Source organism: Corythoichthys intestinalis, chromosome 21 (assembly GCF_030265065.1).
Source record: "Corythoichthys intestinalis isolate RoL2023-P3 chromosome 21, ASM3026506v1, whole genome shotgun sequence".
Taxonomy (NCBI): domain Eukaryota; kingdom Metazoa; phylum Chordata; class Actinopteri; order Syngnathiformes; family Syngnathidae; genus Corythoichthys; species Corythoichthys intestinalis.
This window is the reverse complement of record NC_080415.1, coordinates 8,909,270-8,930,379: the sequence shown is the minus strand read 5'-3', so window position 1 is coordinate 8,930,379 and position 21,110 is coordinate 8,909,270. Positions and strand designations below refer to the sequence as shown.

General features: G+C 39.9%; 1 protein-coding gene across 1 annotated transcript; it reads right to left on the bottom strand.

Moving 5' to 3' along the window:
• Window positions 1-1,768: 1,768 nt before the first annotated feature.
• On the bottom strand, window positions 1,769-19,873 carry LOC130909162 (uncharacterized). The gene is made up of 2 exons (XM_057825306.1): window positions 19,715-19,873; window positions 1,769-9,771 (listed from the first exon to the last, which is right to left on the bottom strand). Exon 2 carries the CDS (start codon window positions 9,689-9,691, stop codon window positions 4,001-4,003), a length of 5,691 nt encoding a protein of 1,896 aa, XP_057681289.1. The 5' UTR covers window positions 9,692-9,771; window positions 19,715-19,873; the 3' UTR covers window positions 1,769-4,000.
• Window positions 19,874-21,110: the final 1,237 nt, after the last annotated feature.

Below are 21,110 nucleotides of genomic sequence, written 5' to 3'. Positions count from 1 at the left end.
ATGAGGTCATCAATATCAGGGAATACCAAGATATCATGTGGCGATGCTCCTCGAGATCTAGTTTCCAACCGCTGACTGCCCTACCTAAGACGGTCGCCAGCTACGCACGCCGCAGTAAAAAAAAACAAAAAACAACAAATTAGCGTAAGTCACCATTTTGGAGCTCGAGATAGGCATCCAATCGTGTTGCTTCCAATCATCCTTTCGCTGTGAATTTAAATGTTTATCAAGAGCAGATGTCCAGTCCATTTAAAGTGGGAGGGTGGCAGGGAATGAATATTCGTTTATTAGCTGTCAACCCTCCCACTTCAAATGAGTTGGACGTCTAGCGCCCGTCAGTAAAGTTATGCAATGTCTGACCAAGCCGTGATAGCAAGAACTGTACATTGAAATGAGAATGTAATAATTTAGTATTAGAAAATATATATATTTTTTTTTCTTTCAAAAAGTACGGTATCACCTTGAGCCAATACCACACAGACACAGCCAGCTGTCTGAATCAAGGACCCGAGAAAAAAAAAAACAAACGTATGCATGGCTTTTCTCTGTGTACTCCTGTTTTCACTTAGTTAATAGAAATTTTGCTGTCAACCCACAAGAATAATAAATCCAGGCTAGGGATTTACCTGTTTGGACGCAGGTGATGAAAGGATGTTAACATCCCACAATAACAATTAGTGTTTTCCCTGCTGATTCGTCAAAATACAAACACATTACTTTAGTAGAGTGTTCTCTGCAGTTTTTATTGTACTTACTTTTTCCCATTTGGCTGCACAGTAATATAATTTCTGCCATTCATCTGTCATTACATAGTCTCACCAGCAGAGGACAGCATCGGCATCACGGTTGGAATGAATGTAACACACAGTACACTCATTTATATAAAACGTCAATTAGTACTTCTAAGAGTAAAATAGTATATTATTAGTTTTATCGCCATTAAGGGGTAGTTTTCAAACACAATGGACCAAATGCAATACAGTATAATGCTCCTCTGATGCCTTTTATTTTTTTAATTACCTGAATGTATCACGTTTATAATTCAGCTGTATTTCCTCGTTGTAAAATACACCGGTAACGCAAACGTGTTTAGTTATTTGACGATACAACAGCACACACAGCTCAATATTGATATGAACAGGATTTACTTTATACAGTCCTGAAACACATTCGTCATCAGTTTCATAAATGTGATAACAGTTATGTTCATCTTGAATTCATTCAAGAAATTAACTTGAAAGAATAAAGGACATTTCAAATACCCCTGTAATCAAAACAAGTCATTTCACAAGTAGTGGAAACTCCTATAACTGCCGTACTTAACACTGCATTCCTAATAAATATTGCACATTATCATTCAAACATTTATCTTTTTACATATTAATGCATCCTCAATATCCCCTTCTTAAAAAAAAAATCTTCTATAAATCCATCATCTCATATTCAACTGGATTAGAACATGTCATCATCTGTTCAGTATAAATTCAAGTCGTAAGGCACAAAAGTGAATAAGCAAAAGTATTTAAGGTTCTGAAATTTTGACATTAGGCTTAATATTCAATTTGGCAGGGGTTCAATTAGTCAGTGGAGTTGATTTCAACAAATTCCGTGCAGTTTGTTGGTTATTTGTTAGTTTCAGAGCTCCGGAGTGGCTAAGCTAGCGCGAGTCAATGGTGCCTGCTTAGCATACCAATAAAAAACAACATATGCACGCATGAGAATCACCGATGACATACACCCCCCCACCCTCACCCCTGGTGGCCGAAAGGATAATACATGATATAATTGTAAAATTAAGAGTTTTCCAGTAAAATATTGTCTATAAAAGTTGTAAAGCAATAAAACATACAACAAAAATGAATGAAATGAACATTTTTTTTTTTTTTTATAATGAGTCAAAATTATTTTTCGAACAGATCATTTGACTATCACTTTAGACAGTCATTTGCTTTGCTTAGCCAAAACCACCCGACGACTAAAGAGGCAAGATGGATATACTTAATTTTTCAAACCTAATCTTTCAAAAGCGACAACTATTGAACAACAACCAAGGATTGAAAATGTGGACCATGAAACACCAGAGTTTCAATTTGCCCCACTAAAGACGTTAATTGTACAACAGAGCCACCATCAGTGTTTTGCCAAATTTTGCACCCTTATAATATTTTGCTCCCAAAGCTCTTGTGGCGGTGATTAAGCCCTCTTTTACATTCAGTTGGACTCTCAATGTTATCCACAGGTGAGAAATAAACAAGTGACATCGCAAACATACATGTTCTACACAAATATGACGTAAATTAATGCTTAACTACGCGGCGAAGACATAAACAATGAGAGAGCGGCGTGCAATTGTTGTGTGCAGCTAACATGGAAGGATGTTTCTGAGGAGAACTTTTCTACATGTCAGTCTATGATCAAACATAAGTAAATATTCATTTATTTAAAGAAAGTTTGTAGTGTGTACTCTGTAACCGCTGTATTCGCAGCCATTTTTGACACGAAGTTGCAATTTCTGATGGGGTACAAAATTTGACAGAACACCGGCGGGCGTACCATAGTCAATGGTTGACGATCTTGGTGAAAAGTATAGCTGTCTTAAGATGCCTTAATTAGAATGCTCCCCAAAGATAATGGGAAACAAAGAAACACTAATTTTCAACTTATTATTATAAATATTTTTGTAAGTTAATTTTATTGCTGACATTGCGTTTCAGGGTCATCAACATATTGTGTCACCCCTGCCTCAAAAGTCAAACTCTGCTTATGCCGATGACCCATGCAATCAATTGTGTTGGCTATGTTTTCAGGATAGTTATGAGAACTTAACATTGCATGTCAATAATTATAGTATGAACAGCAACATTTGTAATCTAGCAGCTCTGCAGGGCGCAAGGTGGCTGATATTTTATGTCATAGCCAGCAGCAAGTAACTACAGTTGTTCCTCGTTCTTCATAGGGAATTTGTGGAAACTTTCCTTTGCCTATTTCTTCTGTCTGTTTCCATAGTCTCCGTCTTCTGTCAACTCAGCAGACTGATGCTGCATTCGAGGAAAAAAAAAAAAAAAGTAACCAGACATCACAAGTTGCTTCAATCGGACATCACTCGACAAAATGCGCTGCCCATCGAAAAGCAGACCGTCAATAGTAAAACTAAAGAAAGCAGATTACGGTATGTGCTATTTACATCAGCCATCGTTTTTCCTGCACTTTTTGACCGTTTACGAGAAGGCAGGTTTGCTGAAGGTCAAAATGTCTTTTGAACAACTTGTCGCGATCAGCCATCTTTGCTGTTTACATTCCCTTAGAACGGTATGAGGTCGCAACTGGTACCATCCGAGTGGGTTAAATCCGACTTAAATCAAATGAATTACGGCAGTTTGATGTGACATTGTTTTGGCCGCATGGGTATTTCGAACTATGATCTGCATTTTGAATTTATTTGACTATCTTAGATCTGTTAAAATCATTTCATATTGGCATGCTGAGATTGTACCATTGAGTTGCGCTAGCTTAGCCACTCCGGAGCCCAGAAAACTAACACATATCGGACAACTGCACGGCATTTGTTGAAATCAACTCCACCGACAAATTAAACCCCTGATAACTTGAAGATTAAACCAAATGTTAAACATTTTTAACATCCCTTTTAACTGTGAACAAATATTTCAATAACAATGAAGATATAAAAGGCACGGTGGAATTGTGGTTAGTACATATGCTTTAAAGTTCTGGGGTTTTAAATCAAGGCTCTAGCCTACTCTGGCTGCATTCCAAACTTTAAAAACATTCATATTTTCTAAACTGACCTTAAACTTTCCATAGGATATATTTTTTTATGTCTGCATGTCCCTGCCATCTACTGTCAACCAGTCAGCCTAGTGTAGAAAATGAATGGATGGAACGATACATCTGCTTTGTTTTAGATGTAATTTGTACAATATAAGTCAAGTAACACTTGAACCAGTGAAACATTATGTGCAAAAGCAAAATCCCAGCGTCATCAGCTGGGACAGTCCACTTCTTCAGTGCCCACGAACTCGCCCAACATGTGTTCATGCTGCCCATAGACCGGCTCTAAATAAGGATGCCCGTCCTTGTAATGAATCTTGCGTGACATGTCCAAGTGCCGTAGTTCGTCTTGCTCCATGTGAGGTACTTGAATGTTAGTGTTCTGGGCCATGGGGGACAATGGCACTGGGACAAATCCATGGTAAACCACCATTGGCGCAGACAAAACTTCCATTGTGGATGCTTTAAGAACAGCGCCATCTGGGGGCTGGACTGGCAGCTGCACGTAGCTTCCCGTCTCAGGATCGAAGAAAGTTTTTGTTTTGACCTGGACAGGCATGTCTACAAAATAATACTGTCCGGAATCTGGATCCTGAAGTAGCTTTCTCTGGGTCATTGGGATTGACTGTGTGACAATGGGGTGTTCGATGCTGGACTGCCGAGAAAGATGGCTGGTGTTGCTGGACTGACGGGACAAGCTGAGCCGCTGTGGAGTCTGCAAGCAGTGTGGGTCGATGCTTTGACTCCTTCGCAGCGGTTTCTCTCGGCTAATCTTTTCTCTGGCTCGGCCTCGCTGTTGAAACTCATCTATCATGGATTTTTCTATGCGCGTACTTCTCGGGTCAAGACTTTCATTGACAGATGTGCCAGTGCTAGACCTGCGCCCTACTCTGTTCCCTAAGAATCTGTCGATGCTTTGCGAGCGAGTGCTGGGAACTTGCTTCTCAGCAACGTGTGTCTTATATACGGGCACGTTACTAATGAGTCGTTCACTGCTGTAGTGTCTTTGTTCTGGTTTTTCTCGAGGTTGTCTGCTACTACTTCGGCCTCGTTCGGTTGCAATTCCATCAGTGAGGTGGTTACTTTGTACTGAATCAGGTTTTGATCTTCTTGTCCTATGGCTTATTTCCACATTTTTCCGATGACGTTCCGCATCTTTGACGACAACTTGATTGTTAGTGTTTCCAATATGTTTCTGATCTTCTCTGTGATTTCTTCTGTCGTTGTTTATCGACTCAGATTTGTCATTCTTCGTTCCGGTTGAATTTGATTTCTTTGCCTCTTCCTTCTTCATTCGTCGGTTTGTCAGTTTCATAGCTTTGAGAACTGCCCGCTCTGATTTGGGTAAAATGGCTGGAGGTTTAGTGTTCCCTGACTGACTGTCATTCCAACTGCAGGTGGACCCAGAGCGTTCGCTGGGAACCTTTGATATGTCTGGCTCTGCCGGTGTTTTTGCTAAAGTCTCTACTCCTTCGGCTCTGAGACTTACTACAGGAAAACTGTCATTCTCCTCTCGACGGGCAGACGGTTCTCCCTCATTGGCATTATTTGACTTCTCCTTTTGTTGAACCAATGGAGGGAACTGTGGCGATGGTGAGATGTTTGACAAAATCTCTTTAGGCTTGAAGATTTCACCTAGACCTGAGGGAGATGTTTCATTTGCTGATGGTGGCTCTGGATTTTCATTGAAGTCCTCCTTCTCTGAGTTCATTAGTCCCCGTGGCGTCCAAGGCTGTATAGTTTTCTTCAGCTTATGACTGAAAGTATTGTCTTTGATTTTAAATAAGGCAGGGACATCCAAAGTTGGAGAGAACATGTTTGATGGTGACATCGGTGTTTGGATATCTTCACCTTGGGATGGACTAGGACATTCAGCAATACTTTGTCTGCGGTCCTTGAGGTTGTCTTTCTCTTCTTCAGACTTTACTTGTTGCTTCACAATCTCCAGCTCACCTTCCACATGACCAAATGAGTAATATTCCGTTTCTGGCTTTCCAGAATCCTTTTTCTTGGGTCCAAGAACGCCATCTCCTATGCTGTGTTGCCCAACCTTATCAAGGTTCTCCAAAGAGTGATACAAATTTGAGTCAAGATTCCTATGTGGAGGGCTTTCTACAGAGAAGTATGAGGATTTGGAGGACATGCTAGTGTGATCATCAACACTAACCCCATTTATAAGCAGTTCAGGTGATATTAAAGTTCTCTGGAGCGCCTCTGCATCCATATCACCCTTGTCTTTGGGTATGTTTTCAAGAACTGTCTGGACACAAATAGTTGAACTCTCTGGTTTTAAAGAGGTCTCAACTTTGATGTTTGTGGCATCTTCTTCGGGAGTCTTGACTGTCTCCATATCTGTTTTTATTTCTGATAACAAAGAATAGCGTTTTACACTGTTGTTTTGCTTGGAAGGCAAGTACGGCTCATGGGTAACTGCATTGCTTGTTTCATCACTGCCGGTGACTGACAACGCACCTTTTGTGTTTGTTAAATTTTGTACTATGTTTATCTCTTCTTCTACATCATGTGTATCATCTCTTTTAGAGCACTCTTCCTCATCTCCATTACTCACATTTCTTCTGTTTCCTACTTTTTTACTCCGAGGAGGAACATAGGGTGTATCTAACAGTTTCTCACAAATTCCTCTCTCAGATCCGTTTTCAGATAACTGCTTTAAATTTAGAACATTTTCAGACCAATGACTGGGACTGTCAATTAGTCTATCATTGGCATGCTTGAGGTCTAACGTGGTGGTCGAAGTGAAGTCATTATCAACTTTGCTCATGCCAGGCACAGCTGCCGTTCTGCCGTCTGATCTCTGGGTCTCACCCTGTCTGGGTTCAGTCTGGGAGAGGATATGTCTCATGTGCTTATGGTCTATCAAATCCCCTAACCTTTCTCTTAGATCTTTGTCTTTTTCTGTCACATAATTTTCATCTTTAGTTTTAATAATTGATTCTTTCAACGTGGTTTTACTTTCGTGTACCTTTGATCTATTACTTTCATCTGTAACATTTCCTGCAATTTCTCTTGTCATCTGCCTACTCAAAATGATCTCCTCCAGTGCCAATTTGGCCTTGTCATAATTATCATTCACAAGTGCTTTATTTATCATGACATTGCCTCCGGTGTTCATAGGAATATCCTGCTTATTCAGCTGCTTCTCTTTTTTAGCAAATATTTCCCTCTTTGCCGAAGTGTTCCCTCTCATGGACAGCATTCCCTTCTTAATGTTCCTTAACTCCTTGGAGATCAAATCATTCTTGGCTCTGGCCTCCTTGTCTATATTGGGAATGCCTGTTTTGTTTTCCCGATCACAAAGGCGGGCCCTCTCAAGTTCTTTTAAAGCATGCAAGTCGTGAATGATGTGTTCACTGTTTCTCCCAGCATCCTTTTCGATTCTCAAATTCACCTTCTCATCACATTCAACACCTCCTAGTTCCTCGTCTGTTACGGAATACCTCTGGCATTTGATATAATTGTTCAGCGTGTCGGAGAATATGTGCTTTAACTTGTTTTCACTATCTAGACTAATTTCGCCCAAATCACAGTTGGAACGTTTATCCGTGCCATGCGGTTTCGTTTTTTCCAGTGCATGTTCAATTTCAGGTTTGGTGAAGTTTTTCTTTGGAACTGGTGGGGGTTCTTTCTTTTCTATAGCGTTATTTTTTGAGTCGCGTCTGATTAGATTATTTTCTGCCACTATTCTGTTCTCAATAATGTCTTTAGAGCTCTCAAGCATATCATCTTTGTCATTTAATTCTTCTTTTTCTGACATGGGTTGATTGGTGTTATCAGACTCATTTGCATGTAATGCTTTAGTTTTTGTTGCATTAATTGCATCTTTTGCGGCCCTGATGACATCGTATGTGCTCTTAGCTTGGCCTTTTACATCTCCATGATTTACTTTTGAGGATTTCACAGGCATTTTTGTTCTCTTCGGTATATTTGGTTGCTCTTTCTCGATTGTTTCACTTGTCGGATGCACATCCTGATCATGATCTGGCGCTCTGAATCCAGGTGAATGTCCAAGATTGATGTCAGATGAAAGCTCTGGATTCACAAGTGAAAGTTCATCTATGGATACGGGAGAGCTGGCTTTTTTGTACAGATTAAGTGATGGATAATTTTGCGTTTTAGCAATATGGCTTTTGTTCCTTTTGGGGTGCATGATTCTGGTGTTTGCATTCTCTTCGGGTAGATTCCCATTCGTGACAGCTTCCTTTTTGTTTTGTAACAGATTGGATAGCAAATAATCATCAGACTGTGACCTAGTAACTACATGCTCTTTAAGGCCCGTAGTGGTGGGGTTAGCACACTCTAAAACTGGACTGTCTACTGTCTGACCTTCTTTTAAAATAGCAGGGGTGTTTAAACCAGATGTGTCAACTTCTGAGTTATTTTGTTGTTTAACAGTCTCTGATAATGGAGACTGCGTGTCACTTCCAGTTGTCTCTAAGGTTTTGAATTTAGTTGGACTGTACCGACTTTTGACTCTTTTCCTGTTGTCTTTGAGGTTGAAAAGGATGCTAGACGCAAGAGATTTGTAGCCATCCCTCTTGGCAGAAGGTTCGGGTGTCAGTTTTGCCTCCGAGTGAGGTCTGTGAGGATGGTCTGACACAGAGGGTGAAAGGACAGCTGAGAGAATTTCCGATGTTTCTGTAGGTTGTCTGGAGGGAATGACTGGAGTCATCAGCTGGCAGATGCTGAATGGAGTTGAGGACAAGGGACTAACCTCTTCAACCGCTTTCACTTCTAAAGACTTTGTGACTATTGGGATCAATGGAACATTTTTGTCTGTTTTTGCTTTTGAGGTCTTGTCCTGGGGCTCTTGCTTATGTGGAAGTGCAGTTTTTGCACTTATATTTGTCTGCCTCCAGGGGACAGTACTTCCATCGGTTACATCTGTAGAGCAGCGTTTTTGAGGCTGTGTGACAGAGGGCTTTGGCAGGACCTTGGGTGGTGAAGTGGAAGTGACAGGTTTAGGGGCAACAGGCGGCGGAGGAGGAGGAGGTGGCAGAGGTGGAGGCGCAGGAAGGGCAGCAGGAGGAGGTGGGGGCTCACCTGCTTCTTTCAGTATCTTTTCTGTATTTAGAGTATCTTTCATATGAGCCTCTGTTAACTCCTTGTAAAATGGTAGGTCATACCATTTCGGTACAATATCTGTGGAAAGAATAGACGTGTTCTCATGACTAAAGCAGAACTGGTTCATACCTCCCCATGTCTGGAAAGGACTGAATTCACTGTGAAGGAAAAAGTTTTTGATGTTCAGCTTCTTTAGTTTGACCGTGGATTTGCCATTTTTAATCTTGGATGATTTTCCAGAAGATAGTCCTTTGCCAGTCTTGCTTGAGGAACCAAACCCAGACTGATGCAAAGGATGTTTCTGGTAATGTCCACCTGTCAGATTGGTGTTGTAATCTGAAGAGAATTCTGACAGTTCTTTTTGAATGCTGCGGAGCGCAGATTTATCCCATGACTCCCCGTTGGAGTCTGCCATCCCGCCATTTTTTATGAGCATTCCATCACAGTTCTCCCCAGTCGTGCTTAACGCTGTGAGAAACGATGACATGTTAGCAATGTTCTTCTCTTTTTCATTTTTCCTCTGCCTTTTAGACTCCTTTTGGTGAACTTTTTTAAGTGGGTCCCCTGCCAACGGTTTATGACAGTTGAAAGGTGAGTATCCATACAAGAATTCGTCGTTGTAAACGGCGTCATCTCCAACGCAGAGACTCCGGAAGGCTCGGTCGGTGAGAGTGCTGACCTCACGGTCTGTCTCGTCCATAAGTAGGTCAGTGAAGCCATTCGGGAAACGATGGTGGAGCATGTTGCCTGCACGGTGGCCCACGTGACGCTTTTCCACGCAGCCCATTATGTCAACAGCTTTCTTCCGGTTTTGCGCCATCGCCTTTTCTGGTCTCCTTAAACACGAGTAGATCCCGTCATGCTCAGGTTGACGTCAGGCACGTGTAGGTTGTAAGCCTCCTGAGAAAGAGACCAAAAAAAAAAGGTTAATAAATGTTTCAAGCGCTAGTTCTAGCAAATGCACAGAGTAACCAAAACTTCGACCCAAGTTTTATCATGCAAAAAATAATATTACTTAATTAAAGAGTAATAGTAGTCATCCAAAAAATGTAATTTAATACAAGTAAAGAAGTATTCGGTGAATGAATACTCAAGTAATGAGTAATTGCTTACAATGTCTGGGATTTAAAAAATACAGAAAAATCATCACAACTAGAAAAATGTACAGAAATGAGATATCAGCCGTCCAATGAGCATGAGTGCCCTCTAGTGGACAAAACATATTTCCTACCATTAAATTAAAACAATCTTATTTCTGGTTTTCCATAGTCGATCTTATTCCATGGTCTAATTTTTTACGGTGCTTCAAAGACGCCATGTGATTGAACAGGCCAGTGTAATGATAGTACCTCTGACTACAAGCTGTGACTGTATTGTTACCTCTGTTATAATGGAGTCATGTGCTTATGTTGCGATGTCTCATTATTGAAACTAGTAGAGCCACTGTGCCACAGAGACACACATCTCTGGCAAAAAAAAAACAAAAAGTAAAATTTATTGTAGAATAAAAAGGAAAAATGTAATGACACCAGTGTTGCCGAAGTAAGAGTAGCGTTTGTATTTCACATATCTACTAAAGTAAAAGTAAAAAGTATGGCACTGTAAAACAATGAAGTACGTTTTTCTCAAAAAGTTACTCAAGTAAATGTAACGCAGTAAATGCAGGGGTTCCGGTATAAAATTCGGGGGCAGAAAAAAAAAAAAACGTCAGATTTACATAGACAAGTGTTAACAACACTCCTAATAAAAAGCTTGTGTAGCGTCATCTAATCCCACAGATAGTTAATATTTAGTTATTCCAAGGAGTTCCCCCAGCGTGTCTGATTAGTCGTGTCAATGTGCGCATGCACGCAGCTAACCACCCTCTCTGGCCTTGTCCATTTAATTGGTTGACATACTGAGATGTGATCAGCATGGATAGTTAGCTATCATTGGTTTGAATGCACGTTTCTGTGACAACAACAACAAAAAAGAAAGAACAAGCTTGTTGAATTAATGTAATAGAAAGGGCAATGCAGCAGAAAATTCATCAGTTCTTTAAAAGAAAGGAAAGAGTTGAAAAGACTTATTTTATATCTATGATGAGGAGAATCAGAACATCTTCCATGTTGACCCTACAACACCTGATCCCAGAGATAATGAACAGAAAATTCTGATTTTTTTAAAAACCTTTATGTGGTCCTTAAATATAATTTTAAAAATTGAAAATTTTTTAAATTATTTTGTATATGTGTGTTCTGTAATTTGTACATTAATGATTACATGCAGTTTTCGTGGTAAAACAAATATAACTAAGGTGAGCTTAAACACAATAAGGTTTAAAAGAAAAAAAAAAAAACTGCAATGAGGTCCAGAAACGCTTGAGTAAAATTCCTATGTACCCAGACTTTGTGTACACTCTGTATATTCAATTTCACTGTGCATAATGTAAGTCATTTGTACTTATTTTTGTGAATGTATGTTAAAGTATATATAGATGGCGGAAAACACAGACAAGGCTGAAAAAGCAGTTTCTGCCCTTGCACACCACTTTAAAATAAACTGCTGTATTTTAAGCCAAAATAACTGTTGTTTTTGATAGAACATTATGTCCACTGTATATGCTGCCATAGCAATTTCATTGTGCATTAAGCGCCCGAACTATTTTCAATTTGTGCATTTTACCCTGGAGACCTCCGTTTACAGACACCGCGCAACCGCTTTTGTTTCAATTCAGCCATAAAAAGAAGGTAAGTAATTATATTTATTATTTGAAATGTTTATCATTTTAGCTTAAAATCATTAATTGATGTCTAATATTTGGTTTGAATAAAAAAATACTTTATATAATTATTCACTCACATATTTTAAACTTTTAAACAAATTACATCACTTTGAAAAAACAGCGTCTGTAACTGGGTCAGGGATATCTACCTCATAACAATTGCTTAATTGTATTTTTTTTTTGTTACTGTCACATTTTCCCCAATATTTTAGATAATAAATAATCGATCCAAACAAGGAAAAATTAAAAAAAAAAAAAAAATCTCAACAAGTCCTTGATGTCTGCGATTTCGGCATTGCGACCCTTGTTAGATGACCGTGTTTCACCCATAGAATCCCCAAAAAGTCCGGCTGTGGCCATTCACAGCTGTGTCTTGACACTAGATGATACATGCTACACAGAGTTTTTTGATTGAAACAAGGTAAGTATGTAATAACATCTCGTTAAAATCATGGTGTCTTTAATTATGCTCTCTCATGATCTCACCATGAGTTAGGGTTTCGGGGTTTACAACAACAACAACCAAAATTAAATGCCCTCCTGTTCAAAAATTTTCTTCCCCCAGAAAATTGATGTAAAAAAAAATCCAGCTGTGGCCAGTCACAGCTGTGTTTTGACACTCAGTGATACATGCTACATGGAGTTTTTGGATCTAAAAGAGGTAAGTACGCGATAATATCTCGTTAAAATCGTGGCGTCTTTAATTATGCTCTCGCGTGCTCTCACCTCCAGTTAGGGTTTTGCCGTTTATTTATTTATTTATTTTTAAATGCCCTCATGTTCAAAATGTTTATTCCCCCTGAAAATTTTAAGCTTTCCAATGATGTATTACACGCGCATATAGGAAACGTCATATATATATGGTGGAAAACGCTCAGGTGACTTGAAGTTCTGCTCTGAGACCCCCAATTTGGCCAAATTTCAAAATTGTCCTATATGCACACATGATACATCATTGGAAATCTTAACATTTTCTGGGGGAATAAAAATGTTGAACATGAGGGCATTTAAAAAAAAAAAAATTAAATGGCAAAACCCTAACTGGAGAGCGAGAGTATAATTAAAGTCGCCACGATTTTAACGAGATATTATCACGTACTTACCTCTTTTAGATCCAAAAACTCCATGTAGCATCTATCACTGAGTGTCAAAACACAGCTGTGAATGGCCAGAGCTGGATTTTTGGGGGATTTTATGGGTAAAACATGGTAATATAGCAAGGGTCGCAATGCAGAAATCGCAGACATCAAGCAGTGGTCGAGATGTTCATTTTCACATATTTACCCTTTTAAACGTTTTTTTTTTTTTTCTTCAATTTTTCTTTGTTTGGTTCGATTATTTATCATCTAAAATATTGGGGAAAATGAGACAGAAACGAAAAAAATACAATTAAGCGATCGTTATGAGGTAGATATCCGTGACTTTTTTACAGACGCCAATTTTTTTCATTGTGACGTAATTTGTTTAGAAGTTTAAAATATGCAAGTGAACAATTTTTTGAAGTCGTTTATATTTTTAAACTAAATATTAGCCATGAATTAATGATTCTAAGCTAAAAATGACACATTTTTAATAAATACGATTGCTTACCTTCTTTTGATGCAAAAGCGGTTGTGTGACGTCTGTAAACGGGAGTTTCCAGGGTATAACGGACAAATTAAAAATAGTCCGGGGGCTTAATGCGCCATGAAACTGCCATGGCAGCATATAGACATATTGTTCGATCAAACACAACAGTTGTTTTGGCTTAAAATACAGCAGTTTCTTTTAAAGAGGAGTGCAAGAGCAGAAACTGCTTTTACAGTCTTGTCTGTGTTTTGTGCCATATATGTATATATACAGTATATTATGTGTATATTCCACGTAATTGAAAAAATGCTATTTTGAGTGAAAATCAGTTTCTCATGTACAGTATGGCTTGTTACAGTGTGTGTAATGCAGTAACCAGTAACCTAATGTAGCCTATGTGGATAACCTGTTGTTTTTTATTTTATGTTTGGTATAACTGCCTAGAATCATTTCTTTGGTTTTAGGAGCTCATAATCCCCCCTCTCACTAGCCCACTAGCCACTTTCACCCCTGAGAAATGTAATGCGTTACTACCCACCTCTCCAAATGCATATATTGATATGATAATGTCAACAGATGGTTTTGGGTTAGATTGTTTCACTGAACACCACTTCCTTTCCACCAACCTTTATGAATGTGAGAACTACTTTTATGTTAATATTGATGCTAAATGCTCAAAGTTTGTCAGCACTGCTCCCTCTCTGTTTATAACAGGACATGCAGGCTTCTACTGGAGCAGCAGACAACACCTGCACCATGCAATTCTATTTAAGGCTCTGTATGTGCATCAGGCATACTGTTGGTAGTCATGAGACCATGCCTTCATTATGAGAAGGATATCAAAGCCAATTTTCCAGTGGTCATATTTTGTTTTCCCTCTTCAACTGTACTTAAATCACTTACTGTATACGATATGTTGCCTAGTCAAAAAGAATTGTCACGCCAGCAGGTAGACAAGGCACAGGAAGTAAAGCATTGTACTTAACGTTGTGTCACTTCAACTGCAGCTGCTCTACTGTATCTTACTTTTGCTATCTGGGTGAGCTCCTAGAATAGCTCATCAACCCATTTATATGTCCTGACCCAGGAGCGCGGTCAATCCACTGTATATCACTCCACTTTTTAACTAGTCGCGTAACCACGGCTATGCATGATTTTTTTTAATGACGTTATCTGGGATTTTTAGGACTTGTCATTATTAATGGACTTTAAGTACTGTGAACACTTGAGTATTTATTCTGATTTGATCGTTTGTTTCATCGACAATATGGGTAAATAATAATCATAATAATAATCCTTGTTTTCAAGGAGAATTTTGAATGAATAGCTTCAAAATTTAGCACTGCTCATCTCGTGCCTATTTAAGATCATTTGGATGGGTTCCATACTATGAATGTGCCATTATCTGGAATTTGCCTGAAATGGTTATGTCAAAGAAAAAGTGGCCAATTATTTCATGCTTTTGGTCAAAATACACATTTCATGGAATTTGACTTAAGTCAGTGTAACTACGGTAGTTTAAATTAATCAAAAAAATTTAGTGGGTAGTAGTGAAAAAGTTTTTTGGAGGCATGTTGAAGTCATTTAAAATATATAATTATTTCTTTACTAGAGTTCACATGAGTATTTGTAAGCCACGAAAACGGTAATTAACATTCTAAGGAAATAGTGATGGGTGTTTTGCTGTGGTAGATGCTGAAGGGAATAGTATATTTTCTCGTATTTACCGGTCGACTGTTTGTATTACTCTAACACACTTAATATAATCAATCAAGGAATAGTATATTTTCTCGTATTTACTGTTTGACTGTTTGTAAATAGCATTTATATCATAGTTTAAGGAAAACAGGCAGAATAAATTTGACATAGGGCATAAGAGATACATGACGCTTTCTGACCACCGAAGCCCAAAACGTGCGTCATGTAGCTGACTGAGCAAGATTGACGCTGACTACCAGGTGACAGGCAAGACATCTACAAGCCTACGTCTGCAACACTAAATCCCGCAATCAGCTCTTCAGATTAGTCCAGAACAAATGGCGGGACCTCCTGTACTAGCACAACACCCGATAACAAAAACAACTCTAAGTTTGATAGCTCGGCACCTCTCAGACGGTGAAGCGCGCCAAACCTTCCACCTCAGTTGCCTCATTAACCATGACCCAGCAATTGACACACTAACTTGACCACCCAAATCTGCAACATAAGAAGAACTAAACACACTTCTCTTCCTGCCCACGGCCCGCCCGCGAGAACCTTCAAAAAGACTGAATGTTTAACTAATCGTTGTTATTTATTCTTGGGAACCTTTTGCTGACTTGTCATATGGTGACCCTGGAATGAGCCTGCCTCCTCGCCTGGGTCTGTTGCTGTTTCGCCTTGCCGTTTGATTGCTGTTGACCGGAATAAATTGTGTTTCGAAGCCTTTTTCCAGCTGTCAAGATGGAGTCAGTACAAGGGGTTAAGACTAAGGTGAACATGCGGAGTTTGGCCTTTTGGCCGGGTTTTAAGGGAATCGCTGGCCCGGGTAGTTGGAGCTGCGCCACCGCGGGTCCGGCGGTTCGGCCGGCGTGGTTCCGGCAGTCTGACTGAAAAGTAAGATTCCTTCCCTGATCCATCATGTCATTTATTGTTTATTTGGGAACATTGTGGGGACATGCCCTGTCGATATCGGGTCACTTCCTGTTGATTTGGGACCATTTCTGGGACACTTCCTGTTGCATGGCTATCAATTAGTGCCAGTTGTATGTCAATGAGCTGTCATGGTAAATGGTCAAAAATCACAAAAACCTATGTTTTCCCTCCATTTACCGTAATTTTCAGAATATAGGCTGCTACTTTTTTCCCTCATTTTGAATCCTGCGGCTTAAAGTCCTGTGCGTCTTATTTTTTTATTTGTTTGCATTAATATGTAACACTTTATTTGACAGAGGCGTCATAAGACTGCAATAAGATCACCATAGTTATGACATGACACTATCATAAATGAATGCTTATGATAGATGTCATTAAGTGTCACCTGGAAAATTATGTCACCAACTCCATTTATGTCCAGCTTGGATCTTTCATATCTATTCAAAAGTGAGATAATTTGACGGATGACACAAAATGACATCTGTCATAAGCATTCATCAATGCTCATGGCAGTGTCATGTCATAATTATGATAGTCTTATGGCACCGCTGTCAAATAACGTGTTGCCAAATACCATAACTAGCAACTAATGATACAACTGGAACAGTAACTGAAGAAATAATTAGCACACAACATTTTGATTGTTATTTACATGTGTAGCGATGCAATGCATGCTAGGAGACATGTTGGACGACAACAGTGTTGACAGCAGATGGAGCAGTGATGGCCAAATGACCCTTCTTCAAACATGAAGCTTTGCAGCCAATGGTTCAAAGCTTCATGGTGGTTCATTTGGTCTTATGCCACTCTTACAATGCCACTGTCATATACAGGGTGACCCAAAAAAAAGTTTACACTGCCATAATACAACTTAAATGCCATGTTTATTCATCTTAGAATTAGAATTTAATCACAAATTATACATTATTGTCAAGAACATGTACAGTACACTTTATTTTTCAATGTGTCCTCCCTTAAGTGTCACAACAGTCTCCAGGCGCCTGCGGAACGCTTGACAGGTCTTCTTTATGTAGGATGCTGTCATCTTTTCCCAAGATCTAACAATGGACCTCTCCAAGGCTTCCACAGAAGTTTGTGGCTTCTTACAGGCACTGTCCTCCACAGTTGCCCATATGCTATAATCCAGGGGATTGAGATCTGGACTCTGGGGTGGCCACATATCACCTTGTCAATCAACTTTTTGGTCCGCACAGATCGGGTTTTCCAGACCCACGTTTTCGTGAGGCTTTCAGCTTCTTTTTAACTTTGTAGACTGCACATCTGGATACTCTCAGATTTGCTGCAATCTCAGTAGGTGTCAGACCGGCACACAGCAATTCAGGTACAGCTAAAATTTTCTTCATTTTCAGCAGAAGTACAGGAATTGTAGAGACGAGAGATTACCAGCTGCATTGAGTGGCCTTAATGAATCACTTAAGCATGACAACCTATTTAGATATGTTTCAATGGCTTTTAAACAAGCAGTCAACTGAGTGTAAACTTTTTTACGGGTCACCCTGTAAAGTGTTACTGGTTAATATCTTTTTATGTGATTTTTCTTTTTAATAGCTTAAATTATGTGATTTGGTCAAAAACTGTGGTCACAGATACAGTGGGGCAAATAAGTATTTAGTCAACCACTAATTGTGCAAGTTCTCCCACTTGAAAATATTAGAGAGGCCTGTAATTGTCAACATGGGTAAACCTCAACCATGAGAGACAAAATGTGGTGAAAAAAAAACAGAAAATCACATTGTTATTGTTTGATTTCTAAAGAATTTATTTGCAAATTATGGTGGAAAATAAGTATTTGGTCAATACCAAAATTTCATCTCAATACTTTGTTATGTACCCTCTTTTGGCAATAACGAAGGCCAAACATTTTCTGTAACTCTTCACAAGCTTTTCACACACTGTTGCTGGAATTTTGGCCCATTCCTCCATGCAGATCTCCTCTACAGCAGTGATGTTTTGTGGCTGTCGTTGGGCAACACGGACTTTCAACTCCCTCCACAGATTTTCTATGGGGTTGAGATCTAGAGACTGGCTTGGCCACTCCAGGACATTGAAATGCTTCTTACGAAGCCACTCCTTTGTTGCCCTGGCTGTATGTTTGGGATTATTGTCATGCTGAAAGACCCAGCCACGTCTCGTCTTCAATGCCCTTGCTGATGGAAGGAGATTTTCACTCAAAATCTCTCGATACATGGCCCCAATCATTCTTTCCTTTACACAGATTAGTTGTCCTGGTCCCTTTGCAGAAAAACTGCCCCAAAGCATGATATTTCCACCCCCATGCTTCACAGTGGGTATGGTGTTCTTCGGATGCAATTCAGTTTTCTTTCTCCTCCAAACACGAGTACCTGTGTTTCTACCAAAAAGTTGTATTTTGGTTTCGTCTGACCACAACACATTCTTCTAGTCCTCTTCTGGATCATCCAAATGCTCTCTAGCGAACCACAGACGTGCCTGGAAATGTACTGGCTTCAGCAGGGGGACACATCTGGCAGTGCAGGATTTAAGTCCCTGGCGGCGCATTGTGTTACTGGTAGTAGCCTTTGTTACTATGGTCCCAGCTCTCTGTAGGTCATTCACTAGGCCCCCATGTGTGGTTCTGTGATTTTTGCTCAACGTTCTTGTTATCATTTTGACGCCAAGGGGTGAGATCTTGCATGGAGCCCCAGATCGAGGGAGATTATTAGTGGTCTTGTATGTCTTCCATTTTCTAATAATTTCTCCCACAGTTGATTTCTTTACCCCAAGCGTTTTACCTATTGCAGATTCAGTCTTCCCAGCCTGGTGCAGGTCTACAATTTTGTCTCTGGTGTCCTTCGACAGCTCTTTGGTCTTGGCCATAGTGGAGTTTGGAGTGTGACTGACTAAAGTTGTGGGCAGGTGTCTCTTATACCGATAATGAGTTAAAACAGGTGCCATTAATATAGGTAACGAGTGGAGCCTCGTTAGACCTCGTTAGAAGAAGTTAGACCTCTTTGACAGCCAGAAATCTTGCTTGTTTGCAGGTGACCAAATACTTATTTTCCACTCTAATTTGTAAATAAATTCTTTCAAAATCAAACAATGTGATTTTCTATTTTTTTTTTTCACATTTTGTCTCTCATGGTTGAGGTTTACCCATGTTGACAATTACAGGCCTCCCTAATCTTTTCAAGTAGGAGAACTTGCACAATTGGTGGTTGACTAAATACTTACTTGCCCTACTGTACATTTTGAAACTTTTTTATTCAAAAACAACAGCGTTTACAGGCAAACGGAAAGTTTGCGGGTCATACGAAAATGTTCTTGTGTCGCGTAAGAATTCGGTCATTTCGATATTGGAACGGTGCCAGTCGGTCAAACAGTTTGGGCTGTGCGGCGCTCCGAAAAATCCCGGAGGATAAGATGCGGGAATAAATAATAATACAGTTGAGGAATTTTATTGCAAAGCCCCATCTAACAATGAACAAGTTCCAACGATGAGCATTTGTGCTGCTATTATTTACATAATTAATCTTGAAATTAAAAATGGTATTCGTTCCCCTTGGCGCTCATAAAATGTCTTGGCTTTTCGTGGATCTGTTTGTAGCCAACAAGTGCTCTGCATAACCTGAGACCATAGGCAGCCACGGTACTTTCCCAGCATGTGTTTCAGTAATTATATCAGAGTGAGATACAGTCACTTTAATTGCACTGTATACATGTGTACACTTGAAGGGTGATTTCTTCATAGCTTCACCACTCAGCACGTGTTACTTTAGTCACATTAATTCCAAATTTCATGGCAACATTGTGTAACCCACCTCTAATTGCAATGTTAAAGTCAATGAATGTCCACTGTCTAACTTTTAAAACACAGTCATGATCCCAGTGCTACCTCACCTTATTGATGTTTTTTTTTTTCATGTTGCATCGAAGGGTCCCATCTGAAAAGTAGACGGAAAAATCCTCAATGCAGAATCCAGTTCACCAACAGAGAGAAATCTCAGCCCAGCGAGTTAGGCCTTCTGTTCCATGTTCAAATGCACTTGGTGTGGCCGAGGTCCTGATAGCGAGCTGAGAATCTACCAAAATAGACGCGCAAGTCAGTGTGGCCAAAGTGAGCGGCGGCTCTTGAGCGCATCCAGCTCGTTCCTATCGAAATATCCGAGGGGTGTCGAGTAGCAGGGCCTAAGACAGACCGAGCGCGATGAAATGGACACTGTCATTGGTTATTTTTGAAAGCAAGCAGCATGGCGTGGTCAACTAGTTGCCACATGGACTTCCTCTGTACTGTTAGTCACCTTTTAAAAAATTAACACAGGGATTAGGATTAAATGCAGATGAAGAGTTGCATTCTTGAGCATTTTACTTTGCTAAATTGTATTGAATGCATTATTCGCTGTGTCAAAACTCATATTACCCCCCCAAAAAATTTTAATTGATCGCATAGTTTTTAAGTTACTGCCGTAGCAAGCCCTTAGCAACGAGGGACGCGCCTCGCTGTATAACGAATCTTTGAAATAACCATAGACTTCATTACTATTGAGTTGACACTTCGTCATTCTTTGCGCGACACCTAACCATAGGGTGCCAAGCTTGAATCTTCATTTAGTAATAGTCGAAGGCGGCAAAACCGGATTTAAGCTTGGATTTTAGAAGAACTATGAAAGCTGTACCGCATAAAAACAGGAAGGGTTGTCTCAGTAGTGATTTGTCCGAGGTAAATATTATATTTTTCGTACCATGCACGCATTTTGAAACGATGTGAAAAAAAATCAATGGGAGAATGGAAACCACTACGGCATTGGTGTCATTCTTCGACATAAATACGTATAATAGATGCGTAACTGCCCGGTTTTTAGCTCTTTCAACAAAGAATGGAGACAGTTTTACGTTGCCTGGTATACCAGACTCACCGTTATTCCAGCGATTGAGTCTGGCGACCGTCTGGCGGATCAAATTCCGAGGGCGGAGCAAGCCACAGCAAACAAACGGCGGAGTGGACCAATCAGCGATGGGCAGACGTGACGTTGTTAAAGCGACATGTTTAAAACTGCTTTTACCGCGGATTGGAACATATTCTCGGCTCTCCCGTTCACCATCTGTGTTGTAGTAGACACGACTTTTGGCGCGCAAGAGTGACGTTACTCGTTAAGAACACGTCACTCAAATAAACGAATCAGATTGGACGATTGATTTTGTACCTTACTCGAGAGGCCGTTAATGGGCTGGGTCCCAGACTATTTCTCACAGTGTTTGAAAAATACAGGGAGAATAGTCTGGCTGTGCCAGGCAA